This window comes from Amblyomma maculatum, chromosome 1 (genome assembly GCF_055883805.1).
Source record: "Amblyomma maculatum isolate TAMU_Amacu chromosome 1, ASM5588380v1, whole genome shotgun sequence".
Lineage (NCBI taxonomy): Eukaryota > Metazoa > Arthropoda > Arachnida > Ixodida > Ixodidae > Amblyomma > Amblyomma maculatum.
In genome coordinates, this window is record NC_139344.1 from 192,027,126 (window position 1) to 192,052,119 (window position 24,994).

Sequence of the window (24,994 nt, forward strand, 5' to 3'; positions counted from 1 at the left end):
TAACAGCAGCATTTTCTAGTCACGCTGCTGTACAACTGCAGCCCCACCTATACAGTGCAGTTTCCCTATAGTGGTGGTGGCATTCGAACAGTCGGTCAAGTTTGTTCGCTCCATTTTCGCATACACGCACTCCCACAACGAATTACAGAGAAGCCGTCTTCTTTTGGCAATAAGTGCCTTTCTGTACCACACCAAAAGAAGGGGCAGAAAAGTGAACGGACAATCCATCGGATTGATCGAGACAGCTTCATTTTCAGTGTTGGCGATTAAATTGCTTCATATGCAATTTTAGCTACTCTAATTGGGCAAACGGCGAAAGCAACGGAATTTGAAGGAGATAATAACGTGCGCATAAACTGAGCCGTTACGCGGATAACAGTATATACAATGCGTTGGCATAAACAAGTATAAGGCAGGCGCCACACACTCGCTGCACGGACGAACGGACTGGAGGATGAGCTATTGCATGAAATTGGCTGTTGCTTTTTGTGTGTTTTTTTCGTATATAAGTTTTCGTACAAGGCTCGCACCAGGTAGAGTATATGAGGCGTGATGATGAGACTGATGCTCGCTGTCATGGCGGCAATACCCATGGCGGAAGTCCTTAGCACAGTAGGGAACAGTTCGGCGCTGTACACGTATATCGTGGCGAAGGAGGCCGTGATGCTCATTTTTCCCAGGCTGCACAGCACCACAGGGGGCCACGCACTATCTGCGCTGAGAGCAAACATGCAAGGGTTTTATTTTAGGTTATTTACTAACAGCCAAGCAGCTGGAACTGAGCACGTTACAAAAATAAAGAAAAATGGCGAAGGGACGAAATGAATTATCTGCAAATAAAGCAGCAATTATAATTGTGCAGACGTGAATATGATGTGTGCATCCAGCAAATGTTGCGGAGGGCACTTAAGACTGCTTGAGTGTTGTGAACGCGAACGCAGCTGTGGCCTATTCTGAATCATACTGCGTCGCTAATTAAAAAATTTCGACTAGTGTCGTTTCAACGCACCGTTCTGGACGATGGCAAGGAAAGGAGCATATGGTCACAACATCACTACCACATGACTTCGCTATCACTGCGACTACTGCTGAATGTACCGCACATTCACGCAGCTTGGACCAACGCGCTGTCATTACCTGTCGGTGGCGCGCCCGTCTCGCAATCGGAAGGTTCTGAGTTCAATTCCTGGCGTCGCCAAATCAATCAGGATTACAGGAAACTCCCTGAGAAATTTAGCATTAATACGAATGTTTCTGACCTCTTCCTGATTTTACGTGACCATCCTTCCACGCACCGGAACAATCCGAGTTTGGTTGATAACGGGACATATTCGCTCTAGAACTGTACCTCACATGGACATTCGTGGTTGGTGTAGAAGTAAAAAAGAAAGGGAGAAGCTGGTTTAGAATTATACGCATAATATTCTTGCATGTGCTCCAGAAAGAAAGCAAAAATTACGCAGAAAGCACGTTACGTCCCCACCCCATCCTTTTTCTCGCATGTGCATCCCTTCTCCCTTTGAGATCCAGAGATGTAGAGAGAGACGTCAAGTGCATTCCGAACAAAAGACGCTCCTTAATGTTCTTCAACTTGCACTGAGATCGCGCAGAGTCTGGTAAAGAATCCCAGGAGGTCGAAGTTAATAATCCGGAGCCGTCCATGAGGGAGGTACTAATCCCCCATCACATCATTCAGTTCCTTTATATATGAGCCGTTAAACGCTAAGGGAGAGACGCAAGAAAAGGAAGTTGTATTTTTATTCCACTTTCGCTAGCTCCACACAGAGGCAAAATTATATGTGAGAAATGACTAGCAGTCCTTATTATAGGTACCACATGGATATAAGAAAAAAAAAGGCTATAATGACGTATTACGATCGGCGATCCGGGGCACCTTTCATGATAGTCGGCCTGCGACATGGCCGTGCACTGACCAGTCGTCGGCTGTGTGTCGTCACGAGACCACGTGACATGGTTGAGTTGGTTAGGCGCTGCCTACTAGGGCTTCGTCTTTGAGATGGGAGGGTGAGATGGGAATCCAGCCTTCCAGGACCCTTGGACCCGGAGTTATTATAGACATGCTGCCCCTATAGGTCACGTAGGCACGCTCATACGGCTTGGTTAAAGCAGGACTTTATATTTGCGTCGGGTGGTCCTTCATATATGCAGTAGCAAAAAACTATGCTGATTTGTATGTGTGGGATGTAAGAGGCAAAAATGAAAAGATTAGTGATAGGTATACGATAGCAAGTACATGCACACGTAAACGATGATCCGCAACGGGAGCGGTCGCTTCGTAAATGTGAAGTTTAGAACGCTCGTTGGCTTACGCTAGTTCCTTAACTTCCGCGAGGAGCCCGACTCCATGCTTAATAAACTCAATGAGACGTTTAAGAGAGGCGTAAAATTTTTGAACCATCCTTAGCGGCTACTTGGCTAAGGAGGCATTCAGAGTGACGAGGAGCCGCTTGTATGCGTTTGGTATCGAGAATATGCGCTCAATATTTGAAGTATAATTGTTCAAATTGTAAAAAAAGGCAAGTACACCTTTATGACTCTGTAATTATTTCGGGTTACGCTCCTATGGGCTCTCGTTTTTGATCTGACACGTTTTGTTTCAAATCTGTACGTACTTGGTTTGACAGAGAAACATGGCTGACCTGGCAGTATGCAACTGTTTAAAACGGAGGGGCTTTGCATCACTCGAGGTCAAGAGATCGCCCCCGACTGGAGGGCACCCTGAACTCGCCCCAGCCCGAACTAATCATCCCTTGCATTTTGTGGCAATAAAAGTTGTTACCACCACCACCTGCAGGAGTAGCACCGAATTTTCGCTCTGCGCGCTTTTCTACTAGCAGTGGGCGTCACCCGAGCCGGCAGAGACGCCCTACTGCGCAAGCGCAAAGCGAATTGTTGTGCATGGAAGCGTGCGTGCCGGTGAAGGAGCGACGAAAGGGAGCATGGAGGTAGCACAGTGCCTACCTAGGAAAAAGGGCGCTTCAAGAGAGGCATCATTAAGTGCTCCTCAGTAAGGCGTGTTAAAAAATTGACTAGGGAAGGCGAGCCTATCTTAAGTCGTCCTCACTCAGGTAAGGAGCGTTTCAAAATTTGTCCCTAAGTGTCCCTTCAATTATTTATTTATTTTACTCTTAGAACCGAAAAGCACGGGCTAGGAATATTTAGGTGAGGACACAGCATGGGCGAGGCACTGGACGCAAGTGACCAGATAAAGTACCAGCGTACGCTCCTCCGAACCGGGTCGCTGATCGCAGCGCCAGCGTCGATATAGCGGTGAATCTTCGCCACAAGAAAAAAAAAAAAAAACATAACGGCGCCGTTCCGATAGCAACCAGCTGATATCGCACGATGCTCTGTCCCGCAAAAGCCGTTCCGTTCGTGTGGCCTGAATTGTTTCTTTGTCATTGGCAAAAACATCACCGTAGCACTATTCTTAAGCCGTACCCATTTTTGCATCAGTGCAGACGCGAAGTCCAGAATTATTTATTAGCTTGTCTATTACCGAAATTTATATCCTGACAAAGTAGCGAAGAAAAGGTTGAAGTCACAGTTTATGCACAGCACATCACTCAACCATTGTCATTGTTGTTCAATTGAAGGCGCTCACTTTCACTCAACTCACTCACTTTAGGTTGCGTAAATAGGGCAGGGAAAGCGAATCCTGCGTTCGATGAGGCGAACCGGACAAAAATATAAAATAAAATTCATAGGGCATTCTTAACTACTTAATAAAGGAAATAAAACAGCGCCCCGTACCACTTCTTATATCGCACAAATCACTAACGTGCGAAAGACTGAGTGGACGAATGGGATAATCAAGCGAACAAAAGTGCGGACGAGTTACGTGCACGAAAACAGGAACAAATGCTGCCGTGACAAATGCTGCCTCAAACCCGACAGCCATTAATATTTGCACGACCCCGACAAGCACGAACGACAGCACCATCCCCAAAACGAGTAAACAATTGCGCCCGCTATTACCCCTTTACACATCCTATCAGGGTTGTAGAGTGCAGGTAATGACGAAGCGAGTTGGCACGCTGCAAAGTTCACCGGGTGGATTGTCATCGCCGGCTCTTCCGGCAAAATAACAGGCCGTCGGCGTACAGCATCTTGGCCTACTCCGAATAGTCAGGTAAAGTTAGTGCTCTAAAATAGGTTTCAATAAACTAGGCACTGCGTTTGGTCCCTACGTACAGAACCCAGTTAGAAAACCTAAGGAGTAAACAAAGTAACGAGCGAACTAGGGATCAAACGACTGCGCGTAGAGAGGGGGAATAGTTGAGCGGGCACACTGACGCACGAACCAAAGAGGCAAACTGAAAAGAAAAACGAAACAAGCGATGGTTAATGAATTGTCGGCAAGGTTCCGCCGCTTATTCGTGCAGCAAGTTGAAATTACGCGCGAAAAATTGTTCGCCCCCTACGCCCTTATTTAATCACGCTCGGTGTCACTGATGCACACAAAAGTGTGGTTATTAATGGTTCTATACAAAAACAACGCGGTGAAAATATTTTCCTCTCATCATCGGCCACATTGTGCAAGAAAATGGCCCTTAAAGAGCGCGTATTCCTCATAGAAAAGCATTGCCTCCCACTACGCCAGGAGCCGCTAAGCGAACTACCATCTCGTAGGGCTCAGATGACACCGGCGCGGCTCGCTGTGTCCCCACCTATATATCTTGCACCATGACCGAGAAGGATTTTGTGGTACACGGATTCAGGACTCTGCCCCGGAAAGCTGGCGTACATCATTTGAGATAGTAAAGAAGACGAGGTTTGTACGGGGCTGCTGACCGCGATACGAGTTGTGGTGACACCGATAAACTGGATGCTGATATCATGACCGCTTTGAGGCGTGCCCAGCGCGATAACCTGCTGAGTCACACTACGGTCTTCCTAGATAAGCCATTTATATAGCCGTCGTGGTCGGAGCATAGCGTCGGCACGCTTGCCTGATGGAGAGAAGACGGTGGCGATGCACGCGATGCCCCCAAGCAACATGCTGAAGACCATCACGGGTCTCCTGCCGTGCCTGTCCATGAAGTACCAGGCCAGGCAGACGCCCGGCACTTCGGCGGCGCCGCTAATGGTGAAGGACACGTAGTCGCTGATGCCCATAGACGAGACGGCGAATGATAGGCCGTTGTACACCATGGTGTTGGCCGTCCAACCGAAGCTCACCACCACCACTTTCTTGAGGAGGTTCGGGTACTGCACAAGGCCTCGGAGGGACAGCCCTCCATCGACTGCCATCTCTGTGCACGCCAGGCTCTGCTTTTGTTCCTGTGCGCGAGTGAGGGAATCCACAGTGTTGTCACATACACCGCGGGTACAAGTTTAATCGCCAGGGGCCGTACCCGCTTCCTTCTCGCATCTAACCGTATACCTATTGCTTGCATGATTGCGTCAGCTCGTGTTAATATATTATAGGCTTACATCCTGGGAGGACTAATGCATTTTTCAACTGCAACTGTAGTGCAATGTGGGCGTGACCTAAAACTGAATGGATAAGGGACTTCGACAAGGATAGTGCGTGATCTTCTTAAGGATTTCGCCTATTGATTCCATTAAGAATTGCTACTTTAAAATCTTTCTCAGCATCAGTAGATATTAGACCTTGGAGAAAACTGTAAAGTTCTACCACTATGGAAGAAAAAAAAAATATATGTACATGTAACCGCGAAGAAAAAAGCTAAAGAGGATGTGAGGACTGAACACCAACATGTTCTTGTAAGCCTTCGAAAAAATTATGGCGGTCGACCTTCGGAAATCGCTTTCTTTTTTGTTTCTTATCAGGCATGTTGCCGTCAGATAGGTACACCCATTGTAAAGAAGCTTATGATAAATTACAAACGGCGATCCGGCGCTCCGAATTCGCTGAGGAGCAAGACGTCTGGAGACACCGTCGCGGTCCAATCAGGACTCAGGTTCAGAATACAAATCTATTGAAACACGCTATTTGGTTTTAGGGAGCGACAAAATCTACTCCGGATCAGCCGGTTGAAATCGCCGCATTGTACTTATTTCTGGGTCTTTAACACCTCCAGCGTTATAAATCTACTGAAAGCGAGATGAAACCTCCTGCCAGGAAGTGATGACTTCCCACAGATGCCAGAAAAGCCCCACTATACAAAACTGAGAAGCAAAAACCTGAGGCTGTTTGCTTTTGGCAATGTCTGTATATGTTTTTCTTTTATCAGACGGCAACATAGTGTATTATCGTCATTGTACAGTGGCGTGTTAGGCGCATGTAAAATCTTGTAGATGCAGATGGTCATCTGCATCACTCACCATAAAAGTCTTCAGGAAATTTGGGGGTATCTTCTTTCCATTCCTCTTGGCAATCTTCTGGACAATAATCTCGGCCTCGGTGAGTTTATTTTGGCTGAGCAGCCATCGCGGGGATTCTGGAACGAGCCTGTTAGCGTCAAAGTTAGCCCACGTTTACCTCGACACGAGCACGAATCGAGTAAATATTTCGCTATCGCGCATTTCAAAGCGTGTCTCTACAGAACGGCGTAAATCTATAGTCTTCTTCCTTTAAGTATGTCCCTCCGGCCTTGCATCCAGCGGTGTACTACATTGTAACGCAAGGGAAGAGTGAAAGGAATTGAGCAGCCCTATGTGCGACAGAACGTTAGGCAAGCACGTGCAAGTGAAGGGGAACCCGCACCACCAGAGGGCCAGTAGCGCCACGAAGGGCAGTGAGGTGGCCAGCGAGATGGCGAACCAGGAGCGCAGCAGGTAAGCCACGCCGGCCAGTGACATGAGTGCCACGCCGTACACGGCACAGACGAACATGCCGGCGAAGGTTCGCTTCTCGGGGCTCATGATCTCCATGCCTGCGCCGCAAAGGGACGACGCTGCGTCAGAGCACGAAACTTTCGAGTGTAGCCGAACGCCACTCGCAAACACATGCTCTCGTAAGTTCTGCAAAGCTAGCAGATCGAGACTCAAGCTCGCTAAACTCGTAGAGCTTTATGCGAGCTGGCGGAGCGCTGTTAGAATTCGCAAATATCCCCGCACTTGAGAAAGGCCCCCGAGACCTCTCTTGCACAATGCTGCAAACTTTATAGAATGACCACTTTGGACGGACAGTTGCCGATAGATGCGGTCACAAAACAAAACCTATAATATGGGTAACATTGCAGGACATGTAGAGCACAATGAAACTGCTATCTGGAACCTTACTTCTCTAGTCCACTCAAAACAGCGATTTTTGCGATATTTCGTAATGAAACCGGTGATTAAAGTTTCATAGCCCGTCCAGCCATCACCTGTTTTCTTTTTTTTTTTTTACCCTTTTTCTTAAAGCCTATACATACGTCTTGTCAGCACGCAAAACGCGAAATCGCTGATTTGTCTCTATAGGCGTAGAACCCTGTGGTGTGGCCCGTAAAAATTCGGAATATCTCTTCGCGCGAATTCGCATTTTCGCAAAGTTCTTTGAACCGCGTATTGTTTCTTGCATTCAAGTAATCCGATCGCTCAAAGGGAAATAATTTTAATTGAATCTCACAAGGGTTGAGCGCGATAGGCATGCCGGCTGTATGTACATGGGACGTCGCACAAAAACAGAAGGCCGCTTCACGTCATGCTTACTTGTGGTGCAGTCTAATCATGCTGATTCCATTTAAGAGGGCACTGTGCGTAGGAGGCGTGAGTGGCCTTACGTCCGCGGCAGAAGAACGCTAGCTGGCCCTCTACTATTACCGCTCTCGTTGTGCAGACAATGCAGTAGAACATAGGTTGTTTTTACAAGTGTCGGTATACTTATATTAAACAGCGCTTCCTGCTTTTGCACTCTCTCAAAGACATGTATAGTGACGGCTGTTCGGCACGCATGGGCATCAGGATCCCAATGACAGCCCTCGAGAACGTAAGAAAGGCATTCATAGTGTGCATGTTCGACTGGGTGGTTGTTATCGAAACAATGGAAGCTTCGCTGCAACCAAAAGATGAAAAGTTGGACGCTGCTCTCACTCATGATGAACGGCGTCTGAAATATGGCCGGGTAGACCATGCCGATGATGCCTCTCCATGCGATGTAAGCCTCGTAAGTGTCCGGGAAGGCGGCTCCGATCCCTCCTACCACGTTCACCACGATCGTAAGAAGGAAGGACTTCTTGCGACCCCATCTGCATGCGTGACAGACGCGCGACATTGCGGTCAAGCGTCCGCGGTTCGAATGCTGGGGGGCAACCGGTTGCTTTTGACGGCAGGAACAATCATACCGCGAGTTTCCAGCAAGAAAGCATAGCGTGGTATGTATCGTATGTGTGGCTTAGCTTCGCGAAACTAGAGTCCCTAGAAGTAGCGAAACTGCAGATGTATATGCGTCAATGCGTGGAATTTGAATGACGATATATACAAGAAAGAATGCATATTAATTTCCACCGCTCGCGATTTTTACACCACACTCAGATAACATTTCCACAGGGAGGCTTTTTTTGTTTTGTCTCCTTGGCCGCCGTGGCTGGGTTTCGGTCCCATGGCTTTGGGCTCGCAGGCTAACGCCGAAGCCACTGTGCCAACCAGAAAAGGGAACCCCGGGGCGTGCTCCTAAGTCTCATGGAAACCGAATGATTTGCAGGTGGTCAAAATTAAGGAATGTACAGAGGCGAAGGTTGCCGGTGGCGCTTGTTTTTGTACTGTAAATGCACGTGTTAGATGGTGAGTATAATTACACACGACGGGTGCTTTGCAGGTTTAGGAGGAAGTGGGTTAGGGAATTTGTTTCTACGCGTGATGGCCTCGTTGCAGGAAAAAGCTAATTTATCGACGGCTATCTGCATATTACCCCTTAATTACAGCGCAACTAAGGCGGGATGTGTACGGAAGGGGGGAAGGGGGGGGGGTCTAGAGTGTATATGTTACTCGCAGTTTCGATGCAATGCGCAATTAAGGCGCAACTTCTATCAATCAGTTTCAATGCAAATTACATTGGGAAAAAAAATGCCCAGGGAAAAAATAAATATACATTGGGAAAGAACAAGCGACGTAAACAATTCATAAGTGCTGACTTTTAAAGAAATGCTTTGTAAAGCGTCAGCGCTAATTTCGTTTGTTTCCTTTTTATATGTCTTGTGTCGCTATGTTAAACGGCAAAAAAAGAAAAATAAACCTTACGGATTCAGAGAGCTGGTTCTTTTGGATCGCGGTGCGCATATTTCCATCTCTAAACGTGAAATTAATTTAGATAGGCTCCATACCTTCTTTCAGGTGGGTTGCTTCAGCTGACATTTAGTTTGCATAGGCCAAAGGTTGCGAGTTTCCATTTCTCAGTGAGGGCTGTTAAATTGCAGCTATATTTCAGGACGTGGTATACGCGTTTGTTCGGTTTAGATCACTATTTTGGCTCTTCATTTTCTTCTGTTTCAAGTCTAAAGTAAGCCTTAAAAGCAGAAGAGCCGACCACTTCAAAGTGTACTGAGCCTGGATTTCTTAAATTCCTGCTCTACAGGAGGGATTCAGCAGGATGGAAATGACCGTTTAGAATTTCCTTTTTACCAAAGTAATCTTACGTACGGCAGCCATTACATAACGTAAGGATCACAATAAGGTAATCAATTTTCTTTATGTTTTTTTCTTATGGACAGTGAACATTATTAGTTGAAGGCGGCTGCCGCGACATTTGTAGTCGCTCTCCTTATCATGTATTACGTGTGCCCTTCGAACTAACTTGCTCGTGTTCCCCATGTGCCCTTCTGTATTGGTGTTCGACTGTAACTGTGCGGCGCTGGTTCCTAAACATGATCGAGGCCCAAACTGTATACAGCTTAAGTCTCAGCCTTAATAAGTACGTATACTACCGTCTCGATCGGTACTTGCCTATATGCACGGGACCACTTGCCTGTCCCCGATGTAGCCGAAGAGCAGGTTGCCAGCCACGCTACCAATGTAGAAGGAGCATTGAGCCATGGACACCTTCCACGCGTCGTCGCACACAACGTCCATCTGTGCACGTCGAAGAAGGCCACCCGAAGCTCTGTCAAAATCGCAGCATGTACACTGTCGCCACTTCGAAGTGTCTACAGCGAAACTAGGTGCGTCTATCGGATATATTTGCTGTGACGGTTATTATTGACAACTCTACGGTATAAGGTGTGTTTTAAGGTCACCAGTTTAAAAATCTGTTGATCTCAGCTAATTAGAACTGATAAACGCATTCAGCAATCGCCCGGCAAATATGCTTCAATTGAAAATCGGCAAAACACCGCATCTTATTCGTCGCAGAGCCGGCAGAGCAGACAATCGCTCGGCGTACATAGGCGTTCGGACTGTTCATTACCTGAGTCACTAGCGTGTCATCGTAGTAGGTAGTGTCGTAGACCCACCCCTGGTTACAATCCCTGGTCGGCCATGACTTGTCGGGGCGCGGTAACAAGCCTTCATCGCGCACGCGCAGTACCACTGCAGTGTAGTTGAGGTCGTACATACGACAGCTCTCCCACTCGCCGCCGCCAGCTCGCCGCGGGATGCTGAACTCGGCGAGCTCGGCGGGCGAGAAGGCATCGTACAGGGCCTCCAGCTCGGGCACCCGGCACCGGTGACGCGGCGTGGCCGACACGAAGATGCTACTGAAGAGCGTAAACACCGCGGGTAGCGTGGCCGGGATGCAAAGGAGGAAGTAGATCCACTTCTGGTACGGCCCGAAGGCCCCTATCTCTGGCAGCAGCTCGTCCAGGTCCATGACTGGCACGCCGCCGAGTGGGCCCACGTGCAGGAGAAACGACGCGAGGTGGGAGCACCAAGTTAGCCACACCGACCACTCATGAACACAAGCGCTTTGCCCAGTGTATCCATTCCATTCATGCTGTCCCTCGTGTTCAAGTTAGCTCTTCATAATTACGACAGCTAACCAACCCAGCCAATCGCCAACATTCGTTAAAAGTGCGAGCATGATCCAAATGTCTATGTCCAACAGTGATATCTGCAGGACATCACATGGATAGTCATTTTGGTGAAGAATAGCACAAACGTATAAAACATATATTATTTGCAAATAGCGTTTCAGGATGTTTGCCTGGAGGTACAATAAGTGTACTACATACATTGGACTGTACAAGAATGTCCAGACATCAGTTTTGGCCGGCGGTATCATGAAAACTTTGTTAACAAGTGCACCTTTACGTATTTGAGCTGTACCACTTATAAAAGTCTCAATTGATTCGTCCCAAACCTCATTCACTTAAACTGAACTCCCGGGCTGTATTGCATTGCGCTTTATATGAAGATATGAGTAGTCAAAATCATTTGTCAGTCAAAAATGCATGTGCCATGTATAAACTATGTGATGAATACAGGAATGCCCACGAGCTATTTGCGAACATCTCACACATCAGAGGCGCGCTGCACCCATCAGTGGGACCACGTTCATCGATCGCATCAGAGTGATTTCAAGTGCACATAAAGCCATCTATTACACGATACCTAATGAACTAGTTCTACTGAAAACCTGGCGTCGTCGACGTTCTGCGGCTGTCGGAAATGATTCGAGAAGTTTCAAATAAAGCCAACGAATTGCGAAGGGTCCAAATCAAGTCAAAACTGAAGAGGAGGTTCCTTTAATGGAAGGTTTTAAGAAAATAGAAGCAATTCAATGAAACACACTTGTCGCTATTGTGGGCATGAAACGCATATAGGCCACGAAGGGTCGTTGGTACCAAATGTGCTAGGGACGAACCTGCTGAACGCGTCATCGTATGTGTGACTTAAGGTGTGTTGGTGTTGTATAGAGATGCTACAATAATAATAATATTTTTTTTTTTCATTTCAATTAATTTCAACAAAAAAAAAATAAAAAATTTGCAGAATGAAAAGGTTGCGTCAAAAGCGCTATCGCGTCTACTCTTAAGGCAAAGCTCAAGCGCGTCCTCCTAATTTTTTAAATGAAACCGCTCACACCCACTCATTTTTCGTCAGTCATATATTTTCAGGAAACTTATGATAATCTTGGGGAATTAAACTGAACTGATTCTACCCCGCTGACCTAAGCCTACTTTTTTTTTTTTTTTTTTTTTCACGCATTTATCCACCGTTCTGAACAAGAACAGTAGCAGTTCAAACAAAATTGATCAATTCTGGGTGGTTGTTAGACAAAGCTGAGATTTACTCCTTTGGGCCCAGATTAAGTATATATTGCAGCATTATCAATGTAATGCACGTCGCATAAATGTACAGATGAGAAGGCATTGAGTGGAAGGGTTATGTATACAACTACTACGTGAACTTATTTTGGTGTTCTGGCATTTACTGCTGCTTTCAAATAACATAACACAGCAGAAATTAACTTGTCTCCATCGCATTCAGAATGAATAAAAAGTCTCACCATTCATTTTAATAAGTTTGCCAAGCAGCAGATTACCACTAGCCGACCTGAGGACACTCTTTATGGAGATATATAAACGTAAACGCTGGCAATCAGCTGATATCAGCTGAGTGATGAGATATGAGAAGTGCTTGTGTTATATAGTCTTGAAGTGTTTTTATACAGGTATTATGCTGTAAAATGTCGCGAAGATGTATTATGCACGCTTCTATATTCAAAATACTTTTCCAATTAACTGAACCATTTGTAAACATGGTTTCCAGCGGAACATTTTGCACTATTCACTATATCCACTAAGATTATGCTGCAACATAATCTTCCATAACACTAATGTACTTCCATTTTCCTGAAAGAATTTTGAGACCTAAAAAAGCTTCCTGGTTATCGTGCAACTCCCATGTAGAGGTTGTAGCGAGTTCACGTGTAAGAATTAAGCTTCTTCTTTTTATGTGTTTCTTCAGGTTTGGAAGAAGGTCACTAGGGCCCAGAGCGGGGATAAAGTGTGGGGGGCTCAGCTCTTTGAAGTCACGCTCCCGAATGGCAGCCTCGGCAACAAGAGACTTGTGAGTCGGGGCATTGTCATAGACTACAAGAACGCCTCTTGTCACAAATTCTCGACTTTTCTCCAGAATGCCTACTGCAATCATCGGAGAATGTTGCTTAATACAGATACTCAATAAGTAATATCTCCTTCGCGCCCCCCCCCCCCCCCCAAAAAAAAAAAGAAATAAAAAACTGTCCCTAACAATTTCTTCCCTATAGCTCGGGCTTCAGTTTTATCGGAGACGAGAATTCCGAATGATTTTTCCGTATATGCCCCTGTTTTGCTTCGCAGTCCACTCGTAGGATTACGTCCTGTCTCCAGTCACAAGGCGGTTGAAAACATATTCTGGATTGCTTGAATGAATAGAGGTACAGAAGCTCCCTTGACAAAGGCACATGGTGGTGTCGACCTATTCGTGGCGCCCACCGGGCCGAGACCTTCAAAGTACCAGAGATGTAATAGACGATTCTGAAACCACTCCCGTACAAAATGTTAAATTAGGTGACAACTTCATACACAAATTCAGCGACTCTTCATGAGAAGGCTCTCAGAAGAGAGTAAAAAAATTAGTTGTGGTTTAACTCTGGTTAACCCTATAATTGAATTGCGATAGCAACGGCGGAAGCCTCTTTTGGTCACGCCCTGTCAGTCTAAAGTGCTACATTATTGGGGACACTTAAGCTCATCCTTTAAGAGTATGACGCCAGAGCGTAAGCTACTAGCCCACATATAAATGAGAAGGGTTCAATGCTGCTGAACCGAATGTGGAGCGAAAGCATTAGCTGCGGGTGACCGAGAGTTCTTCTTTTTCTTCTTGTCTGTTCAAGGTCAAATGTGGCCCTTCCCGGGACGACGTGATGGGCCGAAACCTGGCGCAGTATTGCTATCGCAATAAAAAATCGGTTCAAGTGCTGATTCATTCTGGAAACGGGCCGCCTTGCACGTCCACGTGGCCGCGTTTAAATTCTTTGAATCAACGAGTTACTGTAACATACGAAGTATATTCGCTGCCATACACATTCACCATTCTATACGGTGAATTTCGCTGGGGGAACTTACTTCTTTCGACAAAAACTTCATCAGGCTCCAGTGCTCAAGCTGAAACTCGCGAGAGGACGCCATTTTTACCTCGCTGCTGATAGATCAATGAAACGTGAACCCGAAAGGCTTGGCATTAAGGCACTTGGTTCGAAAAATGACTTGAACAAATGGTACAAAGAAATCAATGGCAGAAGTCTGGTTACACCCGAGTTGCAAAACTTTTTGATCTCCCCTCGTAGCAATCAAGCTGCATTTTTTGCATAGCAGCAAAAAGTATTGGGTCGAATTAAAAGAGCGGGTCGCACCAGCATTTACTGCTCAGACGCGAAATGTATGCAGTCTCACCGGTAAAGAAAAGAAAATAATAATAATAATAATAAATAAATAAATAAACACCACCTTTTTTTCTGAGAGAACAAAATTATATGTAACACAAGTTCCGCCTCTAAGGAATAACGCGATAGCGTAGGCTGCCAGCCCATATATAAAGCCCCGCTTTAACCAAGCCGCATAAACGTGCCGGCGTGGCCTAGAGGTAACATGAATGCAAGGGTCCTGGCAGGCTAATTCCGATATCACCCTGCCATATGACAGGAGCTGCCAACTGCGGGAGCGGACTGACTGGCGTAAACGTCAGTCCGCGGCCATGTCAGCTGCCAGCTATACCGCCTGCCAGCTCCATGCTTGTGAATTTTCAAAGCTCACGCACATTAAAGAACCCCAGTGGTCGAAATTTTCAGAGTCCTCCACAACGGTGTCTCTTGGGTCGCTTTGGGACGTTATGACCTACAAACCAAACCAAGCCAAACAACGTCAACACCGACGCCGGCGCCGACGCCAGATTTTCGGTGACCTTAAAAAATGGGTGCAAGTTACAACTTAGAAAGTGGCGGCACGGCTGACGCATGATCCAATGTTTTCATCAGTAGACCTCATTACGCCATGCTCAAAGACAACGAGAAAGAGAAAATACTTGCCTGAACTGAGCTATAAAAAAATCCGAGTGAGACAGAAGAAGGTAGGTAAAAAATAGAACCAAAGCATAATGGCGCTACCATATATATATATATATATATATATATATATATATATATATATATATATATATATATATATATATATATATATATATATATATATATATATATATATATATATATATATATAAGAGGAGGTATTTTGTATACGCTTTACGCGGGAAATGCGAAAGGGCGCGCTTACCTTAGCGGGCCGCACTCACAGAACGGAATCTCTAAAACACAGTTCGTGTCCGCATTTCGCAGCCTGCAAACCGATGTGCGCCGTAGCGGCACCAAGATATGTTGGGTGCACCGTGGCCGGGTGTGAGCTTTTATCGTTTTACTACAGGCCCTTTGCGCGTCTGCAGATATTTTCACCTTTGTGCTCCGCGGTGACACAACACTGGCAAAAGTTCAGCGCAAGCTTGTCAGGAAGGGCACTGGGCCCATTTCTTACTGCGTCCACCAATTATTCTGCACCTGTTGGTGCAATGGCGTTTGCGCCGAGAATGTCTCCTCGTTCCTATGATTCCAGGTTTTCGACGCGCGCCTATCTTGCTGATTCCTCACGAACCGAGAGGCGCCTATTTCCTGAGCAATGCGGAGATTTGTTGCTGCAGGGCCGCACGCCCATCACATTTTTAACGCCATGGCGTTGAAGGTCCCGTTACTATCACCTCTATTACCCCTCGTCCATGCCTACTACCACCTGCCAGCGCCACGTCCGTGTTAAATCACGGGCGTGGCACTGGCAGGTGGTAGTAGGCATGGCCGAGCACTGATTCTACGATGATTTATTGTGCGACCTAATTAGATCACGTGATATCAGAAAGAGCTGGGTTGCTCATGCAAGGTGGGAAGGTGGAATAAGGAATCAACCTTTCAGTTCCCTAGGAGTCAGGTACACTACACCTATAATAAGCTTCTACGCAGGCACGGTCCTACGGCTTGGTTAAAGCGGGACTTTGTATGTTGTGTGGTCGGCTAGCTATCGTGTCCCCTCAAAGGCGGAGCTCAAGTCTTCCCCATAATTTTATTCCATGAAGGCCGGGACCATAGCGCTAGTCTCTCTCACCGAATCAAATCAAGAGGAAACTACAGGTCATTCGAGCATTTCTCGTGAGTAACGGCAAACGGCATTTGTGTCGCAACGTATTGCGCATTTTATTTTTTTATTATTGCTTTAACCATGAAAGCCTAACACTCTTCACTGTTTCTTTTTTTTTCACACTGGTAGATTTTGACAGATATGGTGGTGCGGTCTATATATGCAGTTGGACTGTGCAGCAAGGCGGACATTACTCATATGTAGAGAACAATGATTTGACGATTAATTAGCTAATCAACTTTCTATTTTTGATTCTAAGAGGCTATGTTATGTAAAGAAATTGGAGGCCGTCAACTTAAAATGTGAGTCCTCTCTTTAAATGTTCTTATTCGGCATTGTGGCTCGAAATATCGGATGTCAAATGTACGCATCCGAAAGCTCGTTGAGTCGGTTTTCACGCGTTACAAATTTATAAAATATGGCGTGCTGCGCGTGCTGTTGTTACCACAATTATCTTAACTGCTTCTACATCACTAAGTGCATAAATTATGTCTGTTTTAGGCATAAAAATGCAATCGACATTGTTTTATAACTATGCAAGGCCAACTCAGCGAGCCTTGAGATAGTGTATTTTTGACGCTTGATATTTCGAGCCACGTTGTCGATGAAGCAAATTTAAAAAGGCGGACTAACATTTGATGCTGACCGGTTTCAATTTCGCGATATACTCCATAAAATCAAAATAAGAAGTTGATTAGTTACTTGTAGCTAATTAACCGTCTAATCATTGAGCTTGTACACGACACCCACTTTGCTGTACAACCTCCCTGCACAGAACGCACAAGCACATTTCTCTGAACACAAATTTGTAATCGTCAAAAAAAAAAAAAAAAAAAAAGCTCGTTTTCGTAAGCGCACATGTGACACTTTTTCGATGCGCAGTTCTCTTCATTATAAGGAAACAATTCAGCCTTAATGACCGGTATCATATCGCAGTATCGAGTAAAAACGTCTGAAATGGATTGACGTGTTTTAAGTTTCAAAAGAACAGCATGAAATTCGTTTCATACTGCACGATCGCGTGTCAATTAATGGCGATGATGTGCACAAGCACGTTGGCTGATTCCACAAAGGGGGAAGCACCCTGGAATAGGTGGGACAGGCTACGAGCTTTCTTATTCAAATGTCAATAGCGCACGTGACCAGCAAACTCTTAACAAAATGTTTTCTTCATTCTGTGATTGGAGCAATACTTGGCAAATGAGGATAAATTTTTACAAAACCGTGTCCATGACTTTCATTATTAAGAAAACTCCTCCTCGTTTTTCATATGCTAACGATAAACATCCATTAAGACGCGTAAAAGAATTTAAACATCTCGGTGTAACTTTTTGTTCTAATATGAAGTGGTACGGACACGTAGAGTCTAACATGCTCCAAAGCACTCAAAAAACTTGGACTCTTAAAACGTACATTAAAAGATGCAACCCAAAACTGCAAGTTGACAGCGTACAAATGCTTAATAAGGCCTGTCCTTGAATATGCTTCGGTAGTATGGTCGTCGAACTTTGCTAAAGATGTCGCTAAGCTTGAAAACGTCAGAAAAAAAAAAAAAGCGAGAAGATTGATATATCAGAGGTATGACTGGCACTTCTCACCCTCTTCTTATGCTCGCGATCTATCACTTGGCACACTTCAAAACAGACGCATGTATGAACACATTATTCTCCTTCGCAAGATCATTAACAAACAAATTTACGTTGACGCCCCCGTTTCCTTCACTACTTCTTCCGCGCGTGTCACTCGCCGTACAAACCCTCTTAACATCTCGCCGTTTATTCCGTTTTTGGGTTGCTTTAAGTTTTCTTTCTTTCCCTTTACAGTTGAACTGTGGAATAATTTAAATAGCTCGTTACGTCAACTGCCTGGGGATCAGTTTGTGCAAGAACTGCCTGATCATTTGATCTTACAATGTTGTCTTGTACTTTATGTCGGAATTATTGAACCCACTCGCGATTATTTGCTATTATGTGCTTTTTGTTCTGTTTTAAGTGAAAATTTTTTTGTACCCACTCCTGCAATGTCGCACAGTCATGGGATAGCAGTATTTGTAAATAAATAAATAAATAAATAAATTTGCGACAAGCAAGTTAGCAGTCCAGGTAGTAGGTACACCCTTCACCAAAAGTCTTCAGGCCATGGACAGCGTTCTCTTCTAGTGGAATGAAGGTCCCTTGAATGCTCCATCTATCGGAGCATTGAAAGTGCACGTCAAGCGTTAAGCTTCTTTGGCGCGATAAGAAATCATTCTCTAGAGTTTCAGGGTATTTTTATATTTAATGGTGCCGTCATGTCTTCATTATCCGGCTGAAACGAATAACTTTTGGAGAGTTTTGACTAAGACTGGGTTTGAAAATTGGCTTACACAATGTCAGCCCAGCTTGCGGAATATGGCACTGTAATTTAACGTTTTGCCTTCCTTTTAGAAGACAAAAGTCCTTTTCAAAAATGGCCAAAGGGAGCTGCCATATTGGAGACTGGGCTGTGCTCATAACTCAGGAAAGTGCTGAGGATTCTCCCCCCAGGCCTGCTTCACAGCCCAGTCAAACCGGTTTCTCCGAGGGTCGTGAAAAGGTCTGTAGGGGGCACTGTTGAGTCATAATTTCTAAGGCTCCTCTATTTTTCTAAAGGTAGCGACAACTACACGAGCGCCCTCTCGAGGGGTCCAGGGGCAGCGCTAGCAGACGACGCGTGGACCTCTTTCGAGCGTATACCGCGTACTCATGAAGCCGCACTTGGTGCGCACATAAACCGGTGAATTCAACAGATTTGTGTCCTCTGCTGTTCAGGAAACTTCAAAAGACAGGAATAATAACTTAAATATGCGTGTGCAGCATAAACGTAAAAAAAAAAAAAAACGCGTGCGTTAAACGAGTCAGCTCATTCTTCTGAACCATTCTCCTCAGTACAGCGGCTAGGAAACTATTCATTAATTATGCTTTGAAATTAGTAGCGAACTTGAAGTAGAAACGATATTTTAGTAAGCTTATTGGGCTCGTTTCCTTAATAAAAAATAAGTAGACCGAGTTTTCTGCAACCTTTGAGAACGTCGTTGCGCACAGCGCTCTGATGAAATAAGTGCGTCATTGCGTTTGTAACCGTTCGGATATACTCCGTTTTACACACTTTTCTTGGCTCGAGTTTATTTCGTTTACACAGTATTCCGATAGTTTTATTTTGGAGAAAAAGTCAGTTTCTCTGCAGCTGTGCATTACCAACGCATGTATATATCTTCCAACAAATACAAAAAAAATATAAGGTATGATGCGATACAAAGCTCACGGATAATGTTTTCTGACTTTTCTATTCTTTATTTGTTTTGGTTTCCTTATAGCCTGTCAGGCAATAATATCACCAGTAAACTTGGATGTCGCCTCTTGAAACTTGACGAGTCCCTGTGCGCGTTCAGCGGAACTTGTTTGCATTAGGTGCAACGCTGCGAGACTCCTCCGTTAAAACAATGACTCAATAGCGTTTCACGCACACGGTTGTTTTTACACTTTTTATGGTACAAATTTTCGTTTTAATTTTTTAATTTTATACACCGATATTTAGCATTGGCAAAAATTGACTTTCCATTTCGATCATTTTGACACATTTGCACCGTCCTCCTTTTCCAATGTTTCATTTTTCATTTATATCCATTAACTGATCAATTGTACGGACTAAATTTTCGTAATAAGCATTATCAAGCATTGGGTTTTCATTCTGAGCATTTCGGCAGCATTGATTCCACGCGTAATATTGCAGTCCTGATCTGTTCGGGAAAGTAAGGGGGCTCGAAACGGTAGTGACATTTCACTAGACATCCGCAGTACAAGTAATGACTACATAGTCATAGCGTTCTTGATATTTTGCTCATGAAATAGCATATGACCAAACAAAGGTTATCCCGGGCAAGCGAACGGCTTTTTAAGCAGACAGAAATCCCTTCGCATAGTCGGATGTTTTCCGTGGCCATAAAAATCTTACGCCCGATGTCATGAGGCCATAGCTTCCTTCTGTTGCTATTATTGTCACCGCGAAGAATGTAAAATGACTTTTTTGCGTCTTCCGCACGATTCCGGCAGCCGAAAGCTCAGCAGCCCGGCGCAGCCGCATGTCTCACGCACGCTTCAAGATTTGAGTTCAGAGATGTAAGTCTTGCGTCCGCTTAAACATTAAGTAGTACTGCATATACGCCCCTTCATGGATCACTGCCTTGTCGTGGCGGAGGGGCTTGCGAAACTCGATGAAGTCGTGAGCTCTGCTGTGTAGGGCCACCCAAGATAGACAGGTCACGGCAGAGAGTTCTGACAAAATGTGATTCACTGGAGAAGGTAATGGCAACCCACTCCAGTATTTCCTGCCAAGAAAACCCTATGGCCAGTCACAATACCATTATCGATATGGCGCCGGAAGATGAGCCCCCCAGGTTGGAAGGCGTCCCACATGTTACTGGGGAGGAACAAAGGGCGATTCCTAGTAGCTCCAGGACGAATGAAGCGGCTGGGCTAAAGCCAAAAGGACGCTCAGTTGTGGATGTGTCGGGAAGCGACTGGAAAGTCCGATGTTGCAAGGAGATATATCACATAGCAACATGGAATGTAAGATCTATGACGCAAGGTAAACTGGATATCGTCAAGCGAGAAATGAACAGATTGAACATTGATATCTTAGGTATCAGCGAGCTTAAGTGGACCGGAATGGGAGAATGTAACTCCGGCGACCATTATGTCTTTTATTGTGGGCACGAATCCAAGAGAAGGAATGGGGTCGCTCTCATAGTAAACAGAAGAATGGGCAAAGCAGTGCTAGGGTACAACCCCAAAAACGACCGAATGATTTCACTTCGGATCCAAGGTCACCCTTTCAACATAACAGTTATCCAAGTCTATGCACCGACCACTGCTGCTGAAGAAGCTGACGTTGAGAGATTTTATGCGGACCTACAATGCCTTTTAGACCGCACCCCATCATCAGACGTCGTTTTTCTCATAGGAGACTGGAATGCTAAGGTCGGGAGTGAAGAAATATCCGGAATTACAGGCAAGTTCGGTCTTGGTGAGCCAAATGAAGCTGCGCAGAGGCTAGTAGAGTTCTGTCAAGAAAACAACCTGACCATAGCGAATACTCATTTTCAACAGCACAAGAGGCGCCTGTACACATGGATTTCACCGGACGGTCTGTACAGGAATCAGACCGATTATATTATTTGCCGGCAGAGATGGCACCGATGGATGTGGCACCGATCATCAGCTTCTTGTTGCCAAAATTAAGCTTCGGTTGAGGAAAACGCAGAAAACTAGAAGGCCTTTCAGGTATGATCTGGATCAGATTCGATTAGAATATGCTGTGGAAGTGAGGAATCGATTTCAAGAATTAGATCTAGAAGACAAAGAGCCCGAAGAGATGTGGACTGATGTTCGTGATATAATACAAGAAATTGCTACTAAGGTAGTTCCAAAGCAAAAGAAATGCAAAAAAGCAAACTGGTTATCTGAAGAGGCTTTGCAAATAGCTGAGGAAAGGAGGATGGCAAAAGGTATGGGGGAAAGAGACAGATACAAGGTTCTCAATGCGGATTTTCAGAAAATAGCAAGGAGAGATAAGAATGCCTTCCTGAACATACAGTGTCAAGCAGTTGAGGACAACAGCCAATTAAGGAACACAAGAGCTCTGTATAAGACAATCAAAGATATCAAAGGAAGCTTCTGTGCTAAGCTGGGCGTGATAAAGGACAAACGAGGCAAGGACCTCACTGAAGCATCAGAGATAAAGAAGACGTGGCAGGAATACACAGAAGAACTGTAGAAGAAGGACCCGGATGTGCAAACCCAACATAGGACGGTTGTGATTACTGATCTCGAGCCGGGCATCCTCAAGAGTGAAGTTGAATGGGCCTTAGCCAGCCTTGCTAAGAACAAAGCTAGCGGAATTGATGGTATTCCAGCTGAGTTGCTTCAAAACCTCAACCACGACGCTGTTAACACACTGCATACATTATGTCAAAAGATTTGGACAACCCTGCAGTGGCCACAGGATTGGAGGAGGTCAGTTTACATCCCCATTCCAAAGAAAGGCAGTGCCAAAGATTGTTCCAACTACCGCACGATCGCTCTTATTTTGCATGCTAGCAAGGTGATGTTAAAAATCCTGCAAGGTAGGCTGCAGCAGTATGTGGATCGGGAGCTTCCGGACGTGCAAGCTGGGTTTCGCAAGGGCAGAGGAACTAAAGACCAAATTGCCAACCTTCGCTGGATCATGGAAAAAGCAAGAGAGTTCCAGAAACCCATTTACTTCTGCTTTATTGATTATGCGAAAGCGTTTGACTGCGTAGATCACAGCAGATTGTGGCAAGCTCTCCAAGAGATGGGAGTTCCAATTCACCTCATCTGTCTCCTCAGGAACCTTTATGAAGGGCAAGAGGCCACAGTCAGAACTGGGCATGGCCTTACTGATTGGTTTCCGATTGAGAAAGGGGTGAGGCAAGGCTGCATACTGTCGCCCTGCCTATTTAACCTATATGCAGAGTGCATCATGAGGAAGGCCGGTCTGGACGAGTCTTCAGCTGGAGTGAAGATTGCTGGAAAACGTATCAACAACCTTAGATATGCGGATGATACCACTTTAATGGCAGAAAGTGAAGTGGAACTCAAGAGACTTCTGATGCGCGTACAAGAAGAGAGTGAGAAGTTTGGGCTTAAACTGAACATTAAAAAGACGAAGATCATGGCGTCTTGCCCTATCAAGTCCTGGAGCATCAATGGACAAGAAGTGGAAGCTGTGACAGATTTTCTGTTCTTGGGCGCCAAGATCACCTCGGAAGGAGACTGCAGCCATGAAATTAGGAGACGCCTGCTTCTGGGAAAGAGAGCAATGGTTAGCCTTGACCGCCTAGTAAAGAGCAGAGACATTAGTCTGCCAACCAAGATCCGTATAACCCGTGCTATGGTCTTTCCAGTTGTGATGTATGGATGCGAGAGTTGGACTGTGAAAAAGGCTGACCGCCGAAGAATTGACGCGTTTGAATTGTGGTGCTGGCGAAGACTCTTAAGAGTTCCTTGGACTGCCAGAAGATCAAATCAGTCGATATTGTCGACCATAAACCCTGACTGCTCATAGGAGGGTCAAATTCTAAAGTTAAAGCTCAGCTACTTTGGTCATCTGATGAGAAGAGAGGAGTCGCTGGAGAAAGATTTGATGTTGGGAAAGGTTGAGGGTCGCCGGAGAAGGGGTAGGCAGCGAACGCGATGGTTAGATGGCATCCTCGAGGCACTGCAGATGAAGTTATGTGATGTTAGGAAGATAGTGAGAGACCGGAAAGCGTGGCGTGACATGGTCCATAGGGTCACGAAGAGTCGGACACGACTGAACGCCTGAACTGAACTGAACTGCATATACGCTCCTAAAAATGCAATAGAGGCATGTGAAGTACTTTTTGCTTAACTAATCGGCCAATACCACGCTGGCAAGCGCAGACCGCCGTGCATTTCAGCGGCGCAGCGAGCACCGCTGGACCCTTTGGGCGGAGCTTGGCGGCGAAGAGGTCACGTGCAGCCAACCGGCCTATCGGAGGGAGGGGCGGCTGGATCAAGACCTGTCGCTACCTTTAAAAAAATAGAGGTGCCTTAATAATTTCACTTCGTGTTCCAACCTTCAACACCTCGTGTTTTTAAAAGCTTAAATCTAACCAGTGACAAGGCACTTACCGTGCAGTCTTCGCACTGCGCTCCTTTGCCTACGCTCTGCAGGCTGCTGCGGGTTCTTCTAGCTATAGCTCCGCTGGCACCCGCGACGAGAGCCCGCGCAGAACGCAGTGGGGAAGCCGCGCGACCCACTGCTCGTGACGTTACAATATATCCTGACTGTTCCACGCAGCGGGCCACAAGCGCTTGGTAGGGTGCCGAACAGTTCGGGCGCGATTCATCGGTCATCCAGAGCAGGGCGAGGACTTTCAAGCGTTAAAGCACTTCGAAGCATATGACGGTATAGTAGCTGCATGCCGCGAAGCGCGTTTCCATTGTTGGCAAGTTCAGCTCCCGCGTCGCTCATCGCTCACGTTGCGTGTCTCCGTACTCGGCGAATCCGATTCATGAGTGTTTTTCCGAAAAAGCTCAGTGACAGCTGTAGTGCGGCGAGAAATACTCCGCGTGTGGTTGGGAGCCTTTACAACGCGTGCGCTCGTTTTCTAGTAGTCTCTTTCTTTGGGCCCTTTGAAGTATCCGGAGAGAATGAAAATCAGGGCAGCTTCTGTTTTATTGCGAAAGAAATACTACGAAATCCAAAGCGAGACATCGGGTGGCCGCAGCTACGCCGTGAAGAGGCGTAGCTACGGTCTCCTCATAAAAAAATCAGCCTGTCATGACATTTGAATTCACGTTATCCCTATGCCACAGGGGGGAGCTGCCAACTCGGGCCGCTCCTTTCATATGGGAGGGTGATATCAGAATCAGCCTGCTAGAACCGTTTGCATTCTCGTTACCCCTACGACACGGAGGCACGTCCCTGGTAGCTTACGCTCTCGCGTCATACTCTTAAAGGATGAGCTTAAGTGTCCCCAATAATGTAGCACCTTACACCGATAGGGCATGATGGGGGATAATGTAGCAGGCTAAAGAAGCTTCCGCTATTGCTTTCGCAATTCAATTAGGGTTAACCAGAGCTAAATCACGACAAAATATTTAAGGTGAGAATAACCGCGGTTCCCTTAAGCAAGTTAATAATTAAGCGACGGCTGCATACCCATGAAGGTGCACTCTTGTGCCCGAAGTTTTACCGAGAAAGTTCCCCTTGCTGGCCGCCTATTGAAGCCATGCGCCGCGCTAACCGACACAGCGCGCTCATCTGGCTGCCCATGCATATACGAGCATCGTCAACGCTCCCGGACGTGCCCGGGAGTGCTGTCCTCTGCAGCATCACCTATGAGTCAACCTCCAGTCGAGAGCCCT

At 45.9% G+C, this 24,994-nt stretch overlaps 1 protein-coding gene and 1 long non-coding RNA gene across 2 annotated transcripts; one reads left to right on the plus strand and one right to left on the minus strand.

Moving 5' to 3' along the window:
• Positions 1-535: 535 nt before the first annotated feature.
• LOC146205267 (beta-alanine transporter-like) lies at positions 536-23,895 on the minus strand. Its single transcript, XM_084582701.1, has 8 exons — positions 23,756-23,895; positions 10,313-10,716; positions 9,875-9,978; positions 8,005-8,159; positions 6,695-6,863; positions 6,313-6,439; positions 4,974-5,304; positions 536-717 (listed from the first exon to the last, which is right to left on the minus strand). The coding sequence occupies exons 2-8, from the start codon at positions 10,712-10,714 to the stop codon at positions 668-670; spliced, it is 1,338 nt and encodes a 445-aa protein (XP_084438827.1). The 5' UTR covers positions 10,715-10,716; positions 23,756-23,895; the 3' UTR covers positions 536-667.
• On the plus strand, positions 9,282-14,425 carry LOC146205268 (uncharacterized). The gene is made up of 3 exons (XR_014701565.1): positions 9,282-9,583; positions 12,814-12,915; positions 13,724-14,425. It is a non-coding gene; the product is annotated as an uncharacterized LOC146205268 (long non-coding RNA).
• Positions 23,896-24,994: the final 1,099 nt, after the last annotated feature.